The sequence below is a fragment of the Equus caballus genome, chromosome 8 (assembly GCF_041296265.1).
Source record: "Equus caballus isolate H_3958 breed thoroughbred chromosome 8, TB-T2T, whole genome shotgun sequence".
NCBI lineage: Eukaryota > Metazoa > Chordata > Mammalia > Perissodactyla > Equidae > Equus > Equus caballus.
In genome coordinates this window covers 31,356,905-31,379,763 of record NC_091691.1, presented here as the reverse complement: position 1 = coordinate 31,379,763, position 22,859 = coordinate 31,356,905, and the positions used below count along the sequence as shown (strand labels likewise).

The 22,859-nt window shown below is 53.8% G+C and overlaps 1 protein-coding gene across 3 annotated transcripts; it reads right to left on the bottom strand.

Annotated features, from left to right (window-relative positions):
• Positions 1-5,567: 5,567 nt before the first annotated feature.
• Positions 5,568-19,241, bottom strand: PUS1 (pseudouridine synthase 1). Of its 3 annotated transcripts, none has more exons than XM_023647356.2 (6): positions 19,150-19,241; positions 18,329-18,566; positions 15,817-15,954; positions 11,387-11,489; positions 7,559-8,238; positions 5,568-5,891 (listed from the first exon to the last, which is right to left on the bottom strand). In XM_023647356.2, exons 2-6 carry the CDS (start codon positions 18,554-18,556, stop codon positions 5,844-5,846), a joined length of 1,197 nt encoding a protein of 398 aa, XP_023503124.1. In that variant the 5' UTR covers positions 18,557-18,566; positions 19,150-19,241; the 3' UTR covers positions 5,568-5,843. The 3 variants fall into 3 exon arrangements, with proteins under 3 accessions (XP_023503124.1, XP_023503122.1, XP_023503123.1); XM_023647354.2 differs by having other exon boundaries at positions 18,767-19,237; XM_023647355.2 differs by having other exon boundaries at positions 19,070-19,186.
• Positions 19,242-22,859: the final 3,618 nt, after the last annotated feature.

Sequence of the window (22,859 nt, the reverse complement as noted above, 5' to 3'; positions counted from 1 at the left end):
TCGGCTGCCGGTCCGGGAGGGGTCGGTGAGCCGCCCGCCCCCGAAGGCGGGGTCAGGTGCCGGCTGCGGTGGCAACAGGCAGGCGCCGCGACCGCGGGCGCCCGGACGGAGGGTCGGGGCGGAGGGCGTGCTGCGAGCGGGGCCTGCGGCCGGGAGGGCGGGCTGCGGCTCGGGGCCGCGGGCTGGGAGCCGAGCAGAGGGCGTGCAGCGCGGGAAGCCGTCTCCCTCGAAAATGGCTTGGCTTTTCAACGAGCGGGGCTGGGAAGTGGGCGTCCGCCTGGAGAAGAGTGAGGGTGCACCCCACCTCTCACCATGGGCGCGTGTGAACTCAAAATGGATCAAAGACCTAAATGCAAGCGCTAGAATTACGCAATTCTAACATGAAAACATGCGTGTAAGGGCCACCCCGTGGCCGAGCGGTGGAGTTCGCGCGTTCTGCTTCCCCGGCCCAGGGTTTCGCGGGTTCGGATCCTGGCCGCGGACACGGCCGGCACTGCTCATCAAGCCACGCTGAGGAGGCGTCCCACATGCCACAACTAGAAGGACCCACAACTAGAATACACAACTATCTACTGAGGAGCTTTGGGGAGAAGAAGAAGAAAAAAGAAGATTGGCAACGGCTGTTAGCTCAGATGTCAATCTTTGAAAAAAAATAAAACAAAACAAAAAACATGCTTGTAAATGTCCAGGACCTTGGATTAGGCGGTGGTTTCTTAAACATGACACCAAAAGCACAAGTAACAAAAGAAAAAATAGATACATTAGACATCATCAGAATTAAAACCTTCGGGGGCTGGCCCCGTGGCCGAGTGGTTAAGTTCGCGCGCTCCACTGCAGGCGGCCCAGTGTTTCGTTGGTTCGAATCCTGGGCGCGGACATGGCGCTGCTCATCAAACCACGCTGAGGCAGCGTCCCACATGCCACAACTAGAAGGACCCACAACGAAGAATATACAACTATGTACTGGGGGGCTTTGGGGAGAAAAAGGAAAAAAATAAAATCTTTAAAAAAAAAAAAACTTCTGTGCTTCACATGGCACTATGAAGAGAAGAAAACCCACAGGATGGGAGGAAATAATTTGCAAATCATATATGAGATAAGGGACTTGTATCCAGAATAGATAAAGAATGTACAACTCATCAATTCTAAGAAATAATTTTAAAATGGGCAAAGGACTTGACCAGACATGCCTCCAAAGAACATGTACAAATAAGCACATAAGATGTTCAACATCATTAGGGATCAGCGAAATACAAACTAAAACCACAACGAGATACCACTTCATCCACTGCGATGGCTAGAATCGAAAAGTCAGATAACAGGTGTCAGTGAGGATGTGGAGAAATCCAAACACTCATACACTGCTGGCAGGAATTTAAACGGATGCAGCCACTTTGAAAAACAGTTTGGCAGTTCCTCAAAAAGTTAAACATAGAATTAATATATGACCCAGGAACTCCACTCCTAGGTATATACCCAAGAGAATTAAAAACATATCCACACAAATATTTTTAGCATTATTAATAATAACCAAAAAAATTGAAACAACCCAAATATCCATCAGCTGATGAATGGATAAACGAAATGTGGCCTATCCATATAATGGGATAGTATTCAGCCCAAAAAGCAGGAGTTGAAATATTAACACATGGTACAACATGGATGAACCTTGAAAACATTATGCTAAGTGAAAGAAGTCAGACACAAAAGGCGCCATATCTTAAGATTCCATTTATATAAAATGTACAGAACAGGCAAATCCATAGAGACGGAAAGTAGATGAGCAGTTGCCAAGGGTTGGGGGAGGGGGTAGGGAGTGACTATAACTGGATGTGGGGTTTCCTTTTGGGGTTGATGAAAATGTTGTGAAATTATGTAATGCTGATGGTTGCACAACTTTGTGAACTTACTAAAAACCAATGAATCGTGCCCTTTGAAAGGATGAGTTTTATGGTTTGTGAATTATAGCTCAAGAAAAAATTTAATCTTTTTTTAAAAAAAGAAATGTAGGCTAAAGTGATCAACTCCTCAGCAAAATATAGGTGCAAATGCCCTCTCTAATATTAAACACACTGAAAATTGTAAAAAGAAGAAAGTTTGGCTGTAAAAGGGAGATGAGAGGGGCAGTTGGAAGAGGATAAAATCAGTTGGCTAAAAGGGGAGTGACTTCACCTTTGGTTTTTTCCCTTTTTCTTTTTTTGAGGAAGATTAGCCCTGAGCTAACATCAGCTGCCAATCCTCCTCTTTTTGCTGAGGAAGACTGGCCCCGAGCTAACATCTGTGCCCATCTTCCTCTACTTTATATGTGGTACGCCTGCCACAGCATGGCTTGACAAGCAGTGCCATGTCTGCACCCGGGATCCAAACTGGCAAAACCCGGGCCACCGAAGCGGATGTGTGCACTTGACCACTGCACCACCAGGCCGGCCCCCATGACGTCATATTTGTAAGGGCTGATAAGAGGGCTCTTTCAACCTTCATTCCTCCCTCCTACTTGGAAAAGTTGGAAAGTTAAAAACTGCAACTGCCAGAGTCCCCCAGTCAAAGTCCCAGCTGAGCCGTAGGCCTCCTGCTCGATGCATTTGTGCAAGACTAGGGGTAGTCTTGTTCCTCCCGCTCCTGGCTGTGCTTTCTGCCCACAAGCAGGGCTGACAAATGCAAATCTCTCCTGCAAGGGAAGTCCAGTGTCGTGTGGCCACCAACTCGGAGCCAAGGACAGTGGTGGCTTCTTAACCTGAACCTCTCACCCTGGGCCACGGCTCTGGGCTGCTCATCACACAGCTCCAGGCATGGGGCCGTTGGTGGTGGCTCCAGGTCCTCCCGTCCCCACGACTCCATAGGCAGTGTCAGAAACAGGAGGTGCCTTGGTGGGTCAGTTCTGGGTCATTCTGGGAGTCATTCCAGGAGGCCCAATCCAACACCAGGTCCTTCAGCCCCTCCAGCAGTTTGTAAGCCCCAAGTTTCCTGTAGACAACACCTGCCTGACTAAACACACAGAGTGGTTTCTGTCTCCAGAGCCAGACTGTGACAATTTCCCTCTTAGACCCTCTCTAACTGTAGTTTCAATACACAGACCAAAACTGTCTGAAAGATCTTCCCACCGTCTCCTGGATGGCTGATCGTGGGCACGGAGCAGGGCAGCTGGGGCCATGGAGCTCCTCCCTCGTCCCAGGGAGCCGGGTCCCGACAGGGAAAGCAAGTGCGGGCTTGGGCTCTGCTTGCCCGCCTGCATCCTTGGGAGACACTGCTCTTGTTTAAATCAGCCAGAGTTGGCATCAGATGCTGACAACTGACACCCTGTCCACACAGACCCCTGACCCTAAGTTTCCGTGGCCTGCCACGCTCAGGGAAGGAGCAGGCGACCCACGGAAAGGCCGTCCCAAAGATCAAAGATCAGGTTTGCTCCCCTGGCATTTTGGATAGTGAGGGACAGGCACCATCATACATCCTTGGCAGGAATCCCGTTCTGAACCACTTCTGTGGAGCACAAGGGCTGTCAAAATTAGGGAGCCGTTAGAGACCCATCGGGCCGCTGATTCTGTGTCTGGGGATACTTCCACATGTGAACAAGGATGTGTAGGGATGGTCATTGTTTGTAAAATCCTAAGACTGGACAAATGTCTACCAGCAGGCTGAACAGTGTGTGGACCATCTACACAGCGAGCCACCAGCAAGAACAACACAGACCTTCATGATAGCAAGGAACTGCTAAGCTGAGAAAGGCAAGAGTCAGCGTGCACCGTAAGACGCCATCCTTGTGAAGAGAGGGGCCAAACACGCCCACACAGGCACAAGCTCTCCGGAAGAAGCCGCAAGAAACTACTAAGAGTGAGCCTCTGCAGAGAGACTCTGGAAATTAAGGAGGGAAGGCAACTTCTCTTTTTCGTACTGCTTTTCCAAGTACATATATCATTTTAAAATATGACAAGGGGTCCGGCCCTGTGGCCGGGTAGTTAAAGTTCCGCACATTCTGCTTCGGTGGCCCGAGTTCACAGGTTCAGATCCCGGGTGTGGACCTACTCCACTCATCAGCCCTGCTGTGGTGGCACCCCACGGGCAAAGTGGAAGAGGACCGGCACCAATGTTAGCTCAGGGCCAATCTTCCTCAAGCAGAAAAAAAGGAGGATTTGCAAAAGATGTTAGCTGAGGGTGAATCTTCCTCAAGCAAAAAAAGAGGAGGATTGGCAACAGATGTTAGCTCAGGGTGAATCTTCCTCAGAAAAAGTTAAAAAAATAATAATAAAAAAATAAAATATCAGATACCTGTGGATCCTTCAAGGTGCTGTGTGTGTCACCCATTAAGCACCTGGGGCAATGAGGAGTGTCCTAGTACAGTGGCTTGACTGACCCTCGAACCAAGACCATATAGCCTTTCATGGGGAGAACCCCACAGTCCTAGCATTTATTATGCTACATTCTGCCCTGGGAAGTGACTTAAAAAACCCTGTCTAGGGGCCAGCCCAGTAGCACAGCAATTAAGTGCACACGTTCTGCTTCTCGGTGGCCCAGGGTTCACCAGTTTGGATCCTGGGTGCAGACATGGCACTGCTTGGCAAGCCATGCTGTGGTAGGCATCCCACATATAAAGTAGAGGAAGATGGGCATGGATGTTAACTCAGGGCCAGTCTTCCTCAGCAAAAAGAGGAGGATTGGCTGCAGATGTTAGCTCAGGGCTAATCTTCCTCAAAAAAAAAAAGAGCCATGTCTAGGAGCGGGTCTGGTAGTGCAGCGGTTAAGTTCACACACTCCACTTCGGCGGCCCAGGGTTCACCGGTTCGGATCCCAGGTGTGGACCTACGCACTGCCTAACAAGCCATGCTGTGGCGGCATCCCACATACAAAGTGGAGGAAGATGGGTGCAGATATTAGCTCAGGGCCAGTCTTCCTCAGCAAAAAGAGGAGGATTGGCAGATGTCAGCCCAGAGCTAACCTTCTTCAAAAAAAAGCTCTATCACAGGTGAAATGAACATGCTTAAAACCAAAACCAACCTCCAGCATGTCTCCTCCAAGCTCATCCTGGTCCGGAGTGTCCCAGTTCATCAACTCCAGACCCAAAGCCCAAGTCCCCCAGTGAGGGAAAATGTTGCTGGGGAGTCTTATGGGAGAGCTCGCTAAGGGACCTATTCAATAACACGCCTCTTCCTTCTGCACTCACTCCTCCGCCTAGAACATGGACACCCCTGGGGTGGATGTGACCAGGATGAAGACCGTGTGCTGAAAAGGGCCAGGTGGGCAGCGAGAAGGAGCCTGTGTCCTCCCGCATCGGGGAGCTGACTGCCCCCCTGTTCTTGCCTGTGCCACCTGTCGGACTTTCACTGCACGCAGCCAGGCCCCATCCTGACAGCTTGACAGCAAATCCTGCTAAGAGCTCTTGCTGCGCCGCCTGCTGGGCCTCAGCTGCCAGAGCCACGCTGAGCCTGTCTGCCCAGGGGACTCCGCGCACGCCCAGGCTCCCCGCGGAGGCCAGCCAGGTCTGTTCCTAACATAGCAGAGTGCTCCTTCCATCTCTCTCAATGGAAGAAACATGCAAAAGAACAAGGAAAAGGTAAAAGAAAGACTGACTAAGCAAAGTTTGTACTTATTTAATAAGAAAATCACTTCTTTAAAAAAATAGTGTCTTTACATGCTGAGGTGTGTGTAGTTAATGCACGAGCTGAAAACGGATTCACGGCAGATTCTCCCCGTGATGAAAACGCAGTGATGCAGGTCTCAAGATCCTGAGGTTGTGAGGCCACATCTAAGTTCTCCCGTCTTGGTGAGGAACACAGCCAACAGCAGAGTGGCAGCTCCTGGCAGACACACCACAGACCAACTCCAAGATGCTCTGGTGGGCAGCCTGCGCCTCAGTCGCTGTCTCCGTCCCCTTCACTGCCTTCCAGGGGGCTGGGGACCTGCAGAACAAGAGCAGACAGGAAACTGGCCGTGTGCAAGCAAACTGCCGGGCGCAGGCACTCCCTCCTCATGCAGAGGGCAGCCGAGAACTGCCCACGGCACACTCAGCATCAGGAGCCTGTGGCGCTGCCCTCCTGAGCCCATGCGCCAAGCCTGCCCCGTCAGGAATGAAGATAAGCATTTGTTCTCGGCCTCTTTATCTTAACTGATTCCAGAACCCAACTCAAGCAGGGAAAGCCAGGGGCTGGGGACAAGAGGCGCCTTCAAACCCCAAGAGGCTGCAATGACCTCAGGGACATGAAACTGGGCTACTTCAAAACTGGATACGTGCAGCCCCTCAGCAGAGTGTAAAGACAGCAAATGGTCAGAAGCTTTTATTGGCGGACATCAGGCAGAGGGCAAAGTCTGGCCCCCAGGTCAGACATGCACACGTGCTCCACTGGCCTCAGTGCTTGGGAAAATTAATAACCATCACATTTAAAGAATGGAAGATTTCATGTAAGATCCTGGAATGCCAGTTTCTCTTGAAAACATTTAAGTTCTGACAACACTAGGCCCACCTTCCCATGGGGCCACCACTAGCTAGCACTGAGCTGTAACAGCCCCCTTTAGATAGAACAAGAGCTCACCTGTTGCCACAGTCTCCACCAATCCCTACCGCATCCCTGTCGTTGCCATTTATCATCCAACCTGCACTCCTGCTTTTCTTACATCCAGCCCACTTCACTTGCTCTCCTTACCTGTATGCACATAAGTTTACAAGCCCAGGCGTGGAAAAAGGACAATGTTTTCCTGGATATCTAGATAACGGGAAGAAATCTCCCAGAGCTCTGAGTGGGAATTTCACCCTTTGAAAACCTGCTGGGCCACCACGAGAGAACACGAGCTTTGAGACATCGCTCACCCAGGGTACAGAAGAATTGAGAACTGCAGTAAAATTTCAACTTCAGGCTGCTTTTAGTTCCAGCACCTCAAATCAGAGATGTTCTCCTGCTAAACATAGTCGGGAGTTAACTAACAGGTGAGTGACACTTCGAGCCAGGTCTCTTGCAGGTAAATGAAGCAAGCCGGGCCTGGTGCTCCTGGAGCAGAGCCACCGGACTGGCAGGACTCCAGGTGGGCTGGGCCGAAAGCACAGCCTTACCCAGGCAGCTTTTCCCTTCCAGAAGGTGGGACCTAGACAGGAAGGCCACCAAAGGGGCGACGAGAACACCAGGCAGCTGAGCATCCCAGGTGCCTCTCAAGTGACCCCACGTCTGAAGCGGGTTTAACAACTGACGTGTGCTAACTGACCAGCAGGCTCAGCCAAAGAAGGACATCTTGCTGTCACCTCCATCTCACAAATGAGAAGACAGGCCACTGAGCACGTCCCTCACCCAGGGTCACTGTGTGCTGAGTGGGGAGCAAGTGCAAGGCAGCATTTAGGGTCATTGGCCACCCGGTCCAACACCCTGGCCCTCCTGCTGCTGTGTGACCTTGGGGGAATGACACACCTCTCTGTGCCTCAGCTTGCTCATCTATACACACGGCAAAAAGACACCAGTGCAAAGTGGGTCAGAAGCTTAGTCACAGACAACGACAGATGTGGAGGAGCACTTGGCTGAGCCTGGGGAAGGGCCTGCGCCAGCCCCATGGCCTCCAGCCCCGCCCATGGCCCCAGCCCCACCTTGGCTGCCGCATGGGCAGTGGCGCTGAAGTCGTGCACAGGCAGGGTGCTCAGCCACTGGGCCATGGACCGCTCGTGCCGCTCGGTGCTGACGATGGCAGGGTAGATGTGCTGCTCCTTGAACGCGGCGACCTCCGCCTCCTCCTGCGCCCAGTCCAGCGGCTCGTGCAGCCCGTCGTTGCCGAAGCGCTGGTTGTACTTCTCGAAGTGCACCCGCTCCAGGACGAGGCCGAGCCCCGGGGCCTTGGGCACGTCCACCTTCGCCTCCCCCCAGCTGCGCGCCAGCACGCTCTCGGGGGCGTAGCCCTTGACGATGGCCACCACCAGGCCGACCATCTTCCTGATCTGGTGCGTCATGAAGCTCTGCCCCTTCACCTTGATCACTGCAAACTCCATGCCCTCCCGCACGAAGGGCTCCTCGCAGTACATGTCCAGGATGTAGCGCTGGGCGCTGGGCTCCCGGGGCCCCTTCTGCGAGGTGAAGTTGTGGAAGTTGTGGGTGCCCTTGTAGCAGGCCAGGAGCCTGTTCACGCTCTGCAGCGTCTCTGCCGTCAGCCGGTAGGTCTCGTCCTGCACGTCACGGTCCTTGTGGGCAAAGGCGAACGTGGGCAGCATGTAGAAGTAGGTCCTGGCGTCACATTTGTTCTTGGAGTTGAAGCCGCCCGTGACTCTCTTCAGTCCTTGGGGAGAAGAGGTAAATGAAGAGGAGCGTGGCTAAGGCAACGGGCGCCCGGACCAGGGCTGAGCACGGCGGCTCGCCTCCCACAGGTGGACAGGTCCCGGCGAGACTGGCTTTCTGTACTGAACCCTAAACCCTCAGATGCGCGATCTCAGAGCTAAACAAGTCAACACAACAAAAACGTCAGTGTTTGTTAAAGCCCAGGGTTGGCCTAGGCGCGGGGAGGTCCTGCTCTCGCCCTTCGCTGACTCGGACACGAACTACTCCAGCTCTGCACACAGACTGAACCATGCTGGGCACCAGGCGTGCAACAGTGACCCAGAACCCACTCGTCAGAAGTTATTCTGCAGGTGAGGCCAGAGGCAGCAGCATGACAACAGCAAAAAAACTCGAAACTCAGAAAGTCCAGCAATAGGAAAATGATCAAATGTATTCTGGAATATTCATAGGATGAACTAAGGGGCAGCCCCTGAAGATCAGGAAGCAAGTCTCCAGGAGCCGAGGCTGCGTCTCCTCCGAGACGCCCAGCGCCCTGAGGGCTAACAGCACCCACAGGTGCTCAATAAATATTTGACTATTAAGTGGAAAAATAAAAAAGGCAAAATGAAGAACCATATGCAGGGGAATTCCATGTGTGAGAAAAACAGAAACGCATGTATGTGTATTTGTATGGAAAATTTCTGGACGAACAGCAGGAACTGCGAGCAGGTACTGTTTCCAGGAGCCGGGAACAAAGACCCGCTCTCCTCGTCCCTGGACACACACTGTGTCGCGAGTCTTCTCGCGAGGGCAGCTGCAGTCGTAACCCTGGGGCCGGTCCCCCTGCTCACAAGGGCTCCACTTCACCCGGAGTCTGACGGAAAACTCCACTTGGGTTTCATGTTTTCAATGGTCGACTGGAGCCCAGGCCGCACCACCCCAGCCCTGGGGCTGCTGGGTCACAGCAGCCTCGATCTTGGGAGCAACCGCACCGCGGTCCTTGTTCTTGTGTGTCCACTGTCGAGTCTGACTTTGGGGTAATTTTAGTTCGGCTGAGAACCAGTTTCATCGAGCCTGAGCCCTGCGAGCACACGTCACACGTGCTGCTTCAGCGGTGCAGGACTAACTGCCCTGAGCGGCTGCCAGACAAGCATGTCCCTGGCGGCGACAAGGGTGAGTGCGGTGCCGTGCCACGCTCTGCAAGGTGCGCTCATCGTGAAACAGGTGTGTATGGGGTGTGGCATTGTTTTAGCAAATCTGAGGAACAATCTGTGGAACACATTAAAATGTGTCCCATGGGAACGAACATAAGAGGCATCAAATGGGACTTCAAGAGAATCCACTCCAGGAGGAGCTTCTCAGGAGGGAATTTGCATCACGAGGCAGAGAAAGACGACGACATGATAAAAATAAAACTGTACTGCGTGAAAAATAAATTCAAGAGTGGGCAAAGCAACCAACAAGGGTTACTGACTCTGCATTAAGAATTGTTTTTTAATGTACAGTGACAGAAAGCAGGTCAGTGGCTGCCTGGTGAGGACTGGGGCAGGCGGACAGTTCCCATCTTCTGGGGTGACGGAGAGGCTCACTGTCTTGACTGGGGTGGTTTCAGAGATGTACACACATATCAAAGCTCTTTAACTGTATAGTGAAATATGTGGTTGATTATATGTCAATTATACTTCAATTTTAAAAAGTAGTTAAGGGGCCGGCCCGGTGCCCGAGTGGTTAAGTTTGCGCACTCCGCTTCGGTGGCCCAGGGTTTCGCTGGTTCAGATCCTGGGTGCAGACATGGCACCACTCGTCAGGCCACGTTGAGGTGGCATCCCACATGCCACAACTAGAAGGATCCACAACTAAAATACACAACTATGTACTGGGGGCTTTGGGAGAGAAAAAGCAGAAGAAAAAAAAATAAAAAGTACTTAAAAAATGTTTTAAATTGGCTGCGTAAAGAAAAAATAATAACAATATAGTAGTGGTTTATAACATACATAGAATAAAATACACATCCACAACAGCACAAAGGCCGAGAGGGGAGAGATGCAACTGTGCTGTTGTGGTTTTAGACCGTGCACGACAGGGTGCGGCTTCACTGAAGCACACTGTGCTAAGCCAGACACGGATGCTCCAACCCAGCACTGGCAAACCAGGGCCAGAACTACGAATGCTTCTGTACAGCCTGTGAGCTAAGATGCTGAAGACTGAAAGGGTGGTTTAAAAAATATATATGGGAGCCGGCCCGGTGGCACAGCGGTTAAGTGCACACGTGCTGCTTCAGCGGCCTAGTGTTCGCCGGTTCGGATCCCAGATGCAGACACGGCACCGCTTGGCAAGCCATGCTGTGGTAGGGGTCCCACATATACAGCAGAGGGAGATGGGCACGGATGTTAGCTCAGGGCCAGGCTTCCTCAGCAAAAAGAGGAGGATTGGCAGGAGTTAGCTCGGGGCTAATCTTCCTCAAAATAAATTGAAGATATATGTATATGTAACAGAAACCATAATCTGTGTGGCCACAAAGTCCAAAATATTTGACTGCCTGGCCCTCTACAGAAAAAGTTGCCAACCCTTGCTTTAAACCCCGAAGCAATCACTAAAAAACCACAGCAAGTTACAGCTACCAAGGCAACCAGGGTGATATATTAAATGGAATTTAAAAATTTATCAATTAATCCAAAAGAAGGCAGATAAAGAAGAGAGGGAAACAAATAACAGCTGGGACAAAGAGAAACAGATGGCAAGATCTCCACCAGCCATCCTAACACCACATTAAACATAAATGGCATACACACGCCACTTTTTAAGGCAGAGGGAGTCAGACTGGATTTAAAAAAAGAAAAAAGACCTAAACATCCCATTTATCAAGCTTGATAGAAAAGGGAATAATCAGCTGTTTTAAGTTTCCCAAATCTGGACTTCTATCCCCACTGTGCGGTTAACACACGGCTGGTGGAGCACCAAGGCGCTGTAATCCAGGGACTTTCTGAGTCTGCCTGTCCAGCTGTGCCCACTTCTGAAGGAGGTGGAAATACTGAACTCTTCGAGCAGATGACTCACAACCACTCCTTCCAACTGCTAAGCAACCACTCTGTTGTCTTAACTGCACCGGAGAAACTTGGTGCAAGAGCTTTCGTGTCTCTGTAAGCCCAGCCACTGCCCGGCGTGCTTACCCAGTATCCGAATGTGAGACGGAAGGTGGCTGTTGATCTTCTCCAAAATGTCATCAATCAGCCACACCTTCAGGGACACGACCTGGCCAGCTGCGGATACACCCTGCAACGGAAGCAGAACGGGCGGGAGGGGCCAGCTGGGCCTTATTCTTCAAGCACAACATTCTGCAAGCTGATCTTTTAAACAGAAGGACCACGTGAACATTACATCCTTTCATGGAGGAATTCTGCTTTTAGAAATGCATCCGAAGGGAATGAGCAGGCAGAAGAACAAGGCTCCATATACCAAGGGGGTGAGTGCAGCACAACTTACAGAATACTACAGATGACTGCAAAGCCCAACAAAACTTAAACTAGGGAACAAACATGATATTATGCAGAGAGGAAATAAAACCCCACCTGAGATGTGAGTCTCAGCAACTTAGGGAAAAAAGAAAATGCAACTGAGACGAGAGAACTACGAGGCAAAGCAAGGAAGAGATTACCAGCTAAGGCACAACAGTAGTCACCCGTGGGGCGGCGGGGCAGTGACCTGGACGGGGCTGGGCTGCTGGTCACACAGGTAAAACAATCAAGCTCCACAGTGACGGGGAGCACACGCTACCATTTGTATGTGACACCTTTTTTCTAAAAGCAAGTTTGCATAGAAGTCCAGATGGTAGTAACTCGCAGGGAGAGGAAGAGGTGTGATTTGGAAGTGGATGAGGGCCCCTGGGGTTCAGGCAGAGCCCTATGCTGACCTGGGTCAGGGCTACCCTGGAGTCCGCCTTAGAACCACTCACACGGATGTTATAAGCACCTTCCTGTGTGCTATCGTCACAGATTCTAGAAAGATTTAAAAAATAAATGCAAAGAAAATAGACTATATCGTAGCACATGTAATATTCCTGCCAAAAAACTTGATCTGAATCTAGTCGTGAGGAGAATCAGATAAATGCAGATTGAGGGCATTCTTCAAAACAACTGGCCTAAACTGTCCAAATACATCACATCAGGAAGGACAGAAAGGAGACGACGAGACTGTTTGAGTAAAGGAAGCTCAAAAGACATGACGGGGGCCGGCTCCATGGCGAGTGGTTAAATTCTCGCGCTCCACTTCGGGGGCCCAGGGTTTCGCCGGTTTGGATCCTGGGCGCAGACATGGCTCCACGTGGCAAGCCACACTGAGGCAGCATCCCACATGCCACAACTAGAAGGACCCACAACTAAAAATACACAACTATGTACCAGGGGGCTTTGGAGAGAAAAAAGGAAAAATAAAAAATCTTTTTTTTTTTTTTCCTGAGGAAGATTAGCCCTGAGCTAATGTCTGCTGCCAATCCTCCTCTTTTTGCTGAGGAAGACTGGCCCTGAGCTAACATCCGTGCCCATCTTCCTCTACTTTATACATGGGATGCCTACCACAGCACAGTGTGCCAAGCGGTGCCATGTCTGCACCCGGGATCCCAACCAGTGAACCCTGGGCCACCGAAGTGGAAGACGCACACTTAACTGCTGTGCTACCGGGACGGCCCCAAAATAAAAAATCTTAAAAAAGAAAATGGTATCATGTGAATGCTGAATTTCCAGGGTGACAGTTACACTGAGGGGTCAGCGACGCCGCTGTCCCTGGGAGACTCACGCTGATGTTTCAGGTCAAAGGTGATGATGCGACTTACTTTTGAAGGGTCCTGTTTAACTTAAAGGAAAACAAGGAGGTAGATAAATACAGAGATAAATACAGCAAAACTTTACTGCTGCTGAAGCTGGGGGAGTCTCTGGGCATTCACTGCGTTGTTGCTGAGACCTCTGAAGGTCTGAAAGTTTTCCAAACAAAAAATTGGAGATGGGGTCGGCTCCATGGCTGAGTGGTTGGGTTCGCGCACTCCGCTTCAGTGGCCCAGGGTTTCGCTGGTTCAAATCCTGGGCGTGGACATGGCACCGCTCATTGGGCCATGCTGGGGTGGCATGCCACATGCCACAACCAGAAGGACCCACAACTAAATACACAACTATGTATCAGGGTTCTTTGGGGAGAAAAAGGAAAAATTTTTTTAAATCCTTAAAAAAAAAATTGAAGAAATTAAAAAAAAGAAAGACAAAATATAAACTGGTGAGACATTACACAGGCCAAATTCACCGCCCCCAGACCCACAGCCTCCTCTGCAGAGGCATCTGGTGGCTACTTAGTGCCCGAGACGAGCTGCTCTGACACGAGAGGTGCTGTTAGTGGGAAACAGACAGCAGATTTCAAAGACTTAGTACAAAAAAGGAATGGAAACATGTCTCAGTGCTAACCTTTCTGTATGGATTACATGTTGAAATGAGAATACTCTGGACATACTGGTGGGGATGGGGGTTATAGCTAAAGGGATGATGAGAATGTTCCAAGATTGACTGTGTGATGGCTACACAACTCTGCGAATACACTAGAATCTGTCGAATTGTACACTTTATTCACTTATTTATTTATTTGCTGAGAAAGATTTGCCCTGAGCTAACATCCGTGCCAATCTTCCTCTATTTTTCAGTATGTGGGCTGCCAGCACAGCATGGCCGCTGACAGAGTGGTGTGGGTCTGCCCCCGGGAACCAAACCCAGGCTACTGAAGTGGAGTGCACTGAACTTAACCACTAGGCCACTGGGGCTGGCCCCCAAATTGTACACTTTAAATGGGCAAATTGTATGGGAGTGGATTATATCTCAATAAAACTAATTTTTTTAAATCTAAAACAAAAACTAACAAAATGTGATCATTTGTTCGTTAGAGGGGCTGGATGCCTGGTGTTGTGATGTTAGTGTCAAAGGTTCTACTTCTTTAGGTTTCCCAAAATGTACAAACGAAAACATATTAGAATACAACCACCTCTAATAGCGATGGAAATTAAAATAAATGCTAGCACCATATTTTGAAATGCTCTCTTTATTAGGTCAGGTAAACGTTTACTTTCCTTCTGCCTTGAAAACAACCAGAGAGCTATAAATGGAAGAATTAAAAAGAAAACGAGGGGCCGGCCCACTGGCACAGGGGTTAAGTTCACACATTTTGCTTCGGTGGCCCAGGGTCTCACAGGTTTGGATGCCAGGCGCGCACCTACATGCCGCTCATCAGTCCACGCTGTGATGGCGACTCACATATGAAATAGAGGAAGACTGCCACTCAGGGTGACTCTTCCTCAAGCAAAAAGGGGAAGATTGGCAACGGATGTTAGCTCAGGGACAATCTTCCTCAAAAAGGAAAAAAAAAAAAAGAAAAAGAAAATGAAAACCATGAAGAACCAGAGGACTCCTTACTTGAGCCAACAGTTATGTTATCACCTCACCTACGAGAAGTGAATGTGTGGGTCCTATTTTCGTTCTTACCTATCTGTGCGACAACTCCAGTTCTGGGGTTCTGGCCTGGGCCTGTGGGTCCCAGGGCACCCGTGTCCATTTGAAACTAGTTGTTATTCAGATTCCCAGAACCCTGACCTGCAGAAAGCTCCGTCTGTGACAGACTCCCACTGAGCCAGGCAGCCAGCGATGTGCATTCGGGGCCAGGGTTTCTGAGGGGCAGGGTGAAGTTGTGGCGTATATGTGTTTTACACCAACTAGAGAAGAGCTTTACGTTTGCCACGCCCTGCTGTCCTACCTGCTGGGACACAGGCCCCACCTCAGCGACACCTCTGTTCTCTGTGGGGAGCCACTGTGCATGCCAATCCTACACCCAGAAATGTGATGGGGTGGGACCACCCAGGACAGCTGCACAAGCCAACCAGACAGTGGGACTCAATCTTGTGACTGAGGGGACAGGGCTGGACCACAGCCCCCCGGCCTCCTGAGTCCACGAGACACGGCTCGCGTAGTGGAGATGTTCACTCAGCGTGGAATACGCACGGGATTTCAAAGACTTGGCACACACACCAAAAGAATGGAAAATGTATCCCATTGATCCCTTTTTTATATTGATTACACATTGAGACAAGACAATCCTGGTTATAGTGAGTTAAATAAAATTGACTATTAAAACCAACTTCCTCTTTCCTTTTGACTGTAGCTACTAGAAAACGTAACATCGCAAGTATGGCTTGCCTTTGCGGCCACATGATGCCATCTGCAGGGTGAGCCTGAGACGGACGGCTCCGAGGCAGATGTCGTGCCACCATGGCACCTGCAGGGGTGACAGAGGAGAAAGACAGACCGAGACAACGCGACGTCTCGCCAGTGGTGAGCAACCAGGTCCTGCCACACCTGGGCTGGAGAGGCTCCCGGGCCTCGCAGTTACACAAGGCAACAGCTTTCTGTGCATTCAGACTGGTCTGATTTGTGCACCTGCCATTAGTAACCAAGAGTCTTGACAAATAAAGACGCCAGGATGGAAAACGGGATGAGGGCGATCAAAGACAAAACACAGCCCAGCAGGCCCAGGTGTCGCTCGCGCCCGCAGGGGATGGGGAGAGACGGGCGCCTACCTTGTCCGTCCGGGCGCACCGCTGGAAGGACATTTTCCTCATGTCTTCACCATGATTTTCAGGAATACAGCCTGACCGCACCAGGGCGGACACCAAGTCATCCTCAATGGTCTTGAATTGCGAGGACCCAACATTCCTCTGAGGAAAAGAGAAGAAAACAAATTGTTTTTCACTCAGTCACTACCCGCAAAACAAGGGCCCTGAGCCCAGGCTGCTCCAAGTAGGGGACACATGGAGTGTGCCCACACGGTGGCTGTGGGGACACACTGCAGCTCTTCCTGTACCCACGCCACGCAGGAAAGCCACCTGGGGGTACCCACAGTCTCTAGCAACTCCCCACCCTGGGCAGCCAGTGAAACAGCCAACAGTGGCCGTCACCTGAGATGTCGTTTCCTCCCACCTGCTCAGACCTGAAACCAGCACCGCTCCTGCTGCAGCACTCTGCTGCATCTGTCTGCAGCACTCGGCTGCAGAGGACACCCCCCTTATCACTTGAGGGAGGCAGCCCCCTTGGCTCAAAGGGGGAAACCCACCCCTGGATACTGCCGGCACAGGCTGGGTCTGGCATCCCTGGCTTTTCCTAAACCCCTCAGTTCATGTGACCAGCCTGTACAACCTCTTGTGATTACTGAATGCCAGCGAAAGACATCCACTGCTTCCAGGACCTCGCTAATACTAACCCTCTCAGCTTGCCCCAACCATAGCCCAGGGCCTGCAGGACCCTAGGACATCGGGGAGATCACCATCCTGACTGTTCTCAAAGGAAACCTGTCCAACGCAGGGGACACAAGGGCCTGCAAGCACTTAGCCACGACTCACCACAGTGGTGAGGCTCTTCCCATCTACCTCACGTTTCCACTGCAATTAAAGTGCAATCCCTTATTCAGCATAAAGTCATAAAGCTCCTCAAATGACGGCAATGGAAATTAACAAACAGAGAGAGGACCAGGCAGTGAGGAAGGTGGCTGAGTGGTGACATCTATGCTGTAGGTAGGAGGCAACGGAGAGTCAGAAAAAGAACAAACCCAGAGACAACAACCCTTCCACATATCTCAATCTGTCCTTCCATCAGCCCTGTGAGCTGCTGTCACTCTCCACCCCCGCCATTTCCCGAATGGGGAAACTGAGGCAAGTGGAAGATGATGGACATTTTCTCAAAGTTCTCAAGACAGCACCTAAGGCAAAACTCATGTAATCAAAATCACCCTCAAAAAAGGATTTCAGTCATCCACGAGGAACAGCAGAGGTGGCCTCTGTTCCTACTAAGGCTGGCGTAAGTTACCCTGAAGCAATGCTTTCCGACCCCCAGTCACAATCTCCCAGTGGTCACGAGATTAGTTTCACAGGTGTGACCTACATTTCTTATAAAAATAAAACAGGATGCGAAGTATCTTATTACTAATATTATTCACAGTAAAAGTTACTATGACACTCAGTAAGGTGAGGCATTTTCTCTTTTTGCTGAGGAAGATGTGCCCTGAGTTAACCTCTGTTGCCAATACTCCTCTCGTGGTATGTGAGCTGCCACAGCAGGGCCACTGACAGACGAGTGGTGTAGGTCTGCGCCTGGGAACAGAACCCGAGACACTGAAGTGGAGCGCGCCGAACTTAACCACCAGGGCCGGCCCCAGGCACTGTTTTCTTAAACTTATGTTTAGATTAGATACTCTGCACACAGCAGTGGATTTCTTACTGTCAAGCTTAAAGAAGTTTAAAGAACACAGAAGCAAAGTTCAAGAGCCACAGAGTTGACTACGGGGAACTAGAAGAAAGTCCACGTGCACTTGCAGGGCACCCAGACCCTCTGTCTTTCACAGCAGAATCAAACTGGCGGGCTGCGTAGAGAATTGTGAAGGGTGCCTGTCTGTCCACACTCTGTCACCTTCACACTGCCCACAAACACTAACAGCTGATTCTGAGCTCCGCTGGCGCTGTCCTCGGTTCTCAGCACTCAGCATCAGTAAGCAGCTGAGGCTCCACGCCCTAGAGCTGCCCTGTGACCTCCGCACCCCAGAGGAGGCAGGAGGCAGCCAGAGAGCTGCAATCACCTGCCCAAGGCCACATCGCTCGTCAGCAGCAGAGCCGACCCCTTCACCACCCCAGCAGACTCGTGAGAGCCCCAGCACAGCATCTCACGTGGATGGACCAGGATCAAGGCTGCATGGATTCGAATCCTGTTTGATGGGACCCACACGACAACTCTGAAAAGTGGGTGAAGAACGAGCTCCACTTTCTGCAGTTTCCTGAGGTGGTTTCACTGGATCACTGTCACTCTACTGTCCCTACCCAAAGCCACAGGGCAGTCAGGAGAGGAATGGAGTGGACGCTGGCCCAGGCGGCGACCCCCAACCTGCGTGCCCTCACCTGCATGCCCTCGCCTGCATCCCCCGCCGGCACGCCCCCACCTGCACTACCCCCTGCACGCCCCCGCCCGCACGCCCTCGCCTGCATGCCCCGCCGGCACGCCCCCACCTGCACTACCCCCTGCACGCCCCCGCCCGCACGCCCTCACCTGCATGCCGTGGTAACCCTTCCCGGAATAAGCCATGAGCAACACGATCTTCCGCTTGGGCAGCTTCCTGTGCTGCTCCCCGTCCTCGTCGCCGCTGCTCTTGAGCTTTTTCGCCTGCTGCTCCGTTTCCTCCCAGACCCTGGCCCCGCCCTGCCAGCCGCTCCGGGCCTTCCTGTCCTGCTGCAGCCTGGCGCCCACGGGTGCGGGGGCCTGCACGTTCCCGGCCATGGGGGGCGAACTGAAACGACAGGGCGGGGTGAGCACGAGCCGCGCGCGAGTCGGCGCCCAGCAGCCGCGGGCGACACCGGGCGGAGACCCCGGGCGGCGACAGCACCCGGCAGCGACAGCACCCGGCGCGCAGAGGGCCCGCCCCGCCGCGGGCAGCCAGGCTCGCGGGTGTCACGAGCCGCCCGGGGCCGACCAGCGCGCGGGCATTACCGGAGCAGGCGCGGTCCCAGGCGCGGGCTCCACCGTCCGCAGGCTCTGCTCAGCGCCCCGGCCGCCGCCCGCAGGCTGGGGACCCCCATGCACGGCCGGCAGCGGCGGGGGTCACGACCCCGGCCCTCCTGAACTGCGGCCTCCCCCGGGGCGCCCGACCCACCTCTCTTGACCTCCGACCTCCCCCAAACCCTCCCACGCTCCAGCCCCGCCCGCAGCTAACCTCCGACGACCCCTACCCCTAGAGTGACCTCTGACCTCCCCGCCCCTCCTGTGCCCCCCTCGTCCTCAGCCCCGCCCGACCAGCTTTCCCTCGGAAGTTGGGGAGACCCCGGCTGCGCCGCCGCGACCAGAGGGGCGCGTCCCCACCCGGCCCCACTCACGGCGCCGCGGACTGAGCGCGAGCCGCACCACGTGGGCGAAGGCGGAAGCGGAGCGCGCGGCGGACGGCGGCCGGGCGCGGACAAACCTGCTTCCGGGCGGGGCTTTGGCGGGGGCGGGGCTTGGCGGGGCGGGGCTTCCCTGCCCGGACGCCCGGGGTTCGAGGCGGCTGCGAGCGCTGCTGCGCGGCCTCTCGGAGCGAGCAAAACAGCCGACAACTGAGACTGCCGGGCTTCTGTGCGCGTTTCATGTGTCACTCGCTCGATCCTCTCCCCGCCCCAAGGAGCCAGCACCGGAGGGCCCCCGGTACTGCGGCAGAACAGGAGGAGCAGAGAGGGCGAGTGTCTTGCCTGAAGGCACACAGCACCGGCCCCGGGTCATTGGCTCGGCAGTGTGCAGACCAGCGCCCTGCCAGACTTTCATCTCACGAGACCGTAATGAGAAAGCGTGTGCTGCGCGCCTGGTGCTGGCCCGGTCTGGACACGCTCGAGCTCGTTAAATCCTCGTGAGACCTTGAGTGAGTCCCCTGTCCCCATTTGACGGAAGAGGCAGCTGAGGCGCAGAGAGGCCCGGAACGCCTGGGAGAGCGAGCGCGGGGCTGGGTGCTGGGTGCTCGCGGGAGTCAGGACCCTCCGGGCTGGCGGCGGACACAGGTGGGAGGACCGTCCGCACCGGGGGTCTGGGGGAGTCACAGGCCAGCCAGCGGGGCGGAGGAGCCACGGCGCCGGGCGGGAGGCCGCGCGGCGGGAGGCGGCACCGGGGCGGCCGTGACCGACCCTCGCTCCGGCCCCTCCAGACGCGGCGGAGCCGGCGAGCGGCCCACGCGACCCCCGGGAGGCGCACGCCGGGCGGAGGCGGCGAGGACCGCGCCGTCGGGGCGGGAGGCGGAGGGCGGGGCGCGGCCGCAGCCCGGGGAGCCCGACTGCCCGGGGAGCTTGCCGCGAGGGCCACGTGCGCCGCCCGCCCGAGTCCCGAGACGCGGGGGCGTCCGTGCCGCCAACCAGGATTCCCTCCCGGGCCCACTGCCCTCGGCTCCGCCCACCCGATGGGGAACCGGCTCACGCGGGCAGGAGGGCGCCGCCCCCTGTGCCAACGACCCCCCAGGACAGCCCTCCCTCTGCAGAAGAGACGACCCGCCCCTGGCTCCGGGGCAGAAAGATCAAGGTCACTGGGCACCTGGGAGCGCAGGTGGCGGAGCAGCATTAGGCAGCATTGGGCCCACTCCGCACACAGCACCCCCTCCACACACAGCACCCCTCTCCACACACACAGCACCCACCTCCATACACAGCGACCCCCCTCCACACAGCTCCCCCTCCACACACAGCACCCCCTCCACCCAGCACCCCCCCACACACACATCACCCCCCCACACACACACACAGCACCCCCTCCACACACACAGCACCCTGCAGTGTGTCCTGCCCAGGCCCTGCCCCAGGCTCCTGTTAGGAGTGGGGCCAGGGAAGATAAGCCCCCGACCAGTGAGAACTCCCTTGTCAGGTGAGAGAGACAATGAAAAGAAAACAGCAAGCTGACCGCACCTGCTCCCTCGTCAGACCCCACCAGCTACAGCAGGCCAACTTGCGTAGGCCAACTTGCGTCTCTGTTCTGTGGAGGTAAACTGAGGCCTGTGGGCCTGGGACAAGTGGGCAGGGAACTGCGGTTGAGGGGGGCAGGCACCCGAGCCCAGCCTCCTGGCTGAGGCCCCCCTGGGCCTGGCACCCTGTGAACATGCTGGGAATGTGCAGGGGAACACGTGGTCCTGCAGGCCCGGCCCACCCCTTCCCATCAGGCTCCCGCGCACCGATGTCCATGCAGCTTTCTCATAATCGCTACAACTTGGAAGCACCAAGCCACCCTTGGGTAGGGGAACGGATAAACTGTGGTCCTTCCAGACAATGGAGCATTACTCAGCACTAGAAAGAACTGAGCTACGAAGCCACAAGGAGACGCGGAGGAACCTCAAGTGCAGATGACTCAGTGACAGAGCCAGGCTGGGGAGGCCCCAAGTGTGTCATTCCAGCTCTGTGACATTCCGGAAAAGCACAGCTATGGGGGCAGGAAATGGATCCGTGGTTGCCAGGGCTCGTGGGGACGAGCAGGGGGAGCAGAGAGGGCTTCCAGCGCAGTGACACCACTCTGGACAATGCTGTCATGGTGGACACACGCCACTGGCCACTGTGCACACCCACAGAGTGTCCAACACCGACAGTGAGCCCTAAGTGTACCATAAGGTAAATTGGACTCTGGGTGATGACGACGTGTCAACAGGCTCCCCAGTTGTAACAAGTTGCCACAGCAGTGCAGGTGTTCCTGACGGGAAAGGAAGGTGGCAGGGAGGCGGGAGCACATGGGAACTCTGTACTTTCTGCACTTTTTCTGCAAACCTAAAACTGCTTTAAAAAATAAAGTCTACTACTGGGCCTGCCCAGCGGCAAAGCGGTTAAGTTCACGCGCTCCGCTTTGGCTGCCAGGGGTTCACCGGTTTGGATCCCAGGCGTGGGCCTCTGCACCGCTCATCTAGCTGTGCTGTGGCAGCCGTCCTACATATAAAGTAGAGGAGAATGGGTTCGGATGTTAGCTCAGGGCCAGTCTTCCTCAAAAATAAATAAATCAAGTCTAATGTAGCAACAAAATGCCCTGATCGTCTCCATCTTCTTTGGGCATTTCTGTCTCTAATATACCAGGAGCCCCACAGAGCAGAAGGGGCTGCCTCCAGCACGGCCCTTCCTGCCTGCAGACACTTCAGGAAGCCAGATCGCAGTGGCCCCTCCAGGAGCCTGCCTTTCAAGGCCTCACCTTCCGCTTCTCTAAGGCTACCTCTCCACCCAGTTCTGTGTAATAGTGCAATGAGCCTTTCTGGCAATAAATTAGTTTTAACTTATAAAAACAATATACAGTTTAAAAAATGCAAACCCTACAACTCAACAATAAGAGAAAGCACTCAATTGAAAAATGGGCAAAAGGGGCCAGCCCGGTGGCGCAGTGGTTAAGTTCATGTGCTCTGCTTCGGTGGCCCAGGGTTCACTGGTTTGGATCCCTGGTGCAGACCTACACACCGCTCATCAAGCCCTGCTGTGGCAGGTATCCCACATATAAAAGAGAGGAAGATGGGCATGGATGTTAGCTCAGCGCCAGTCTTCCTCAGCAAAAAGAGGACGATTGGCGGCAGATGTTAGCTCAGGGCTGATCTTCCTCAAAAAGTAAAAAAAAAAACGGGCAAAGGACTTGAATAGAAATTTCTCCAAAAAAGATCTCGAAATGGCCAACAAGCACATGAAAAGATGCTCAAAGACACTTGTCACCATGGACGCGCAAATCAAACCACAGCAAGGTTCACATCACAGCCAGCAGGGCGGCAAGAGCAGCTGCTGTGGGTGAAGCTGGGGAGCGGGCCTCAGCACTGCGGGGTGGAAATGGCGCTGGGTCCCGGGAACTGAACAAGGACTCTTCCCCTCTGGTGTACACACGCCAGAGAACCGGGGCGCAGGTGTCCCGAGGGCCCAGGTGAGTGATTCCACTGGGACAGAGGCCAGGGGCACGGACAGTCCGAGCCCACACCTGAGTACGAGTCTTGCCCTGGGGCCTGCTCCCCAGGCTGAGCCCGGCCGCAGTCCAGACTCCAGGACCCAGGGCAGGGGTGATGAGCAAGCAGGTGACAGGAAAAGGACAGAGACAGTGACAAACCAACCATGAGTGACACCAACCC

Bases quoted from the DNA above. Each gene is read 5' to 3' on its own strand.
- PUS1 (XM_023647354.2), bottom strand. From the start codon at position 18,855: ATGGGGGTCCCCAGCCTGCGGGCGGCGGCCGGGGCGCTGAGCAGAGCC. The intron at 15,955-18,328 runs GTGAGGGCGTGC...TCTTTTCCTCAG, and splicing joins AGGGTTACCACGGCATGCAG to AGGAATGTTGGGTCCTCGCA. The intron at 11,490-15,816 runs GTAGGCGCCCGT...CTTCCGTTGCAG, and splicing joins GGTGCGCCCGGACGGACAAG to GGTGTATCCGCAGCTGGCCA.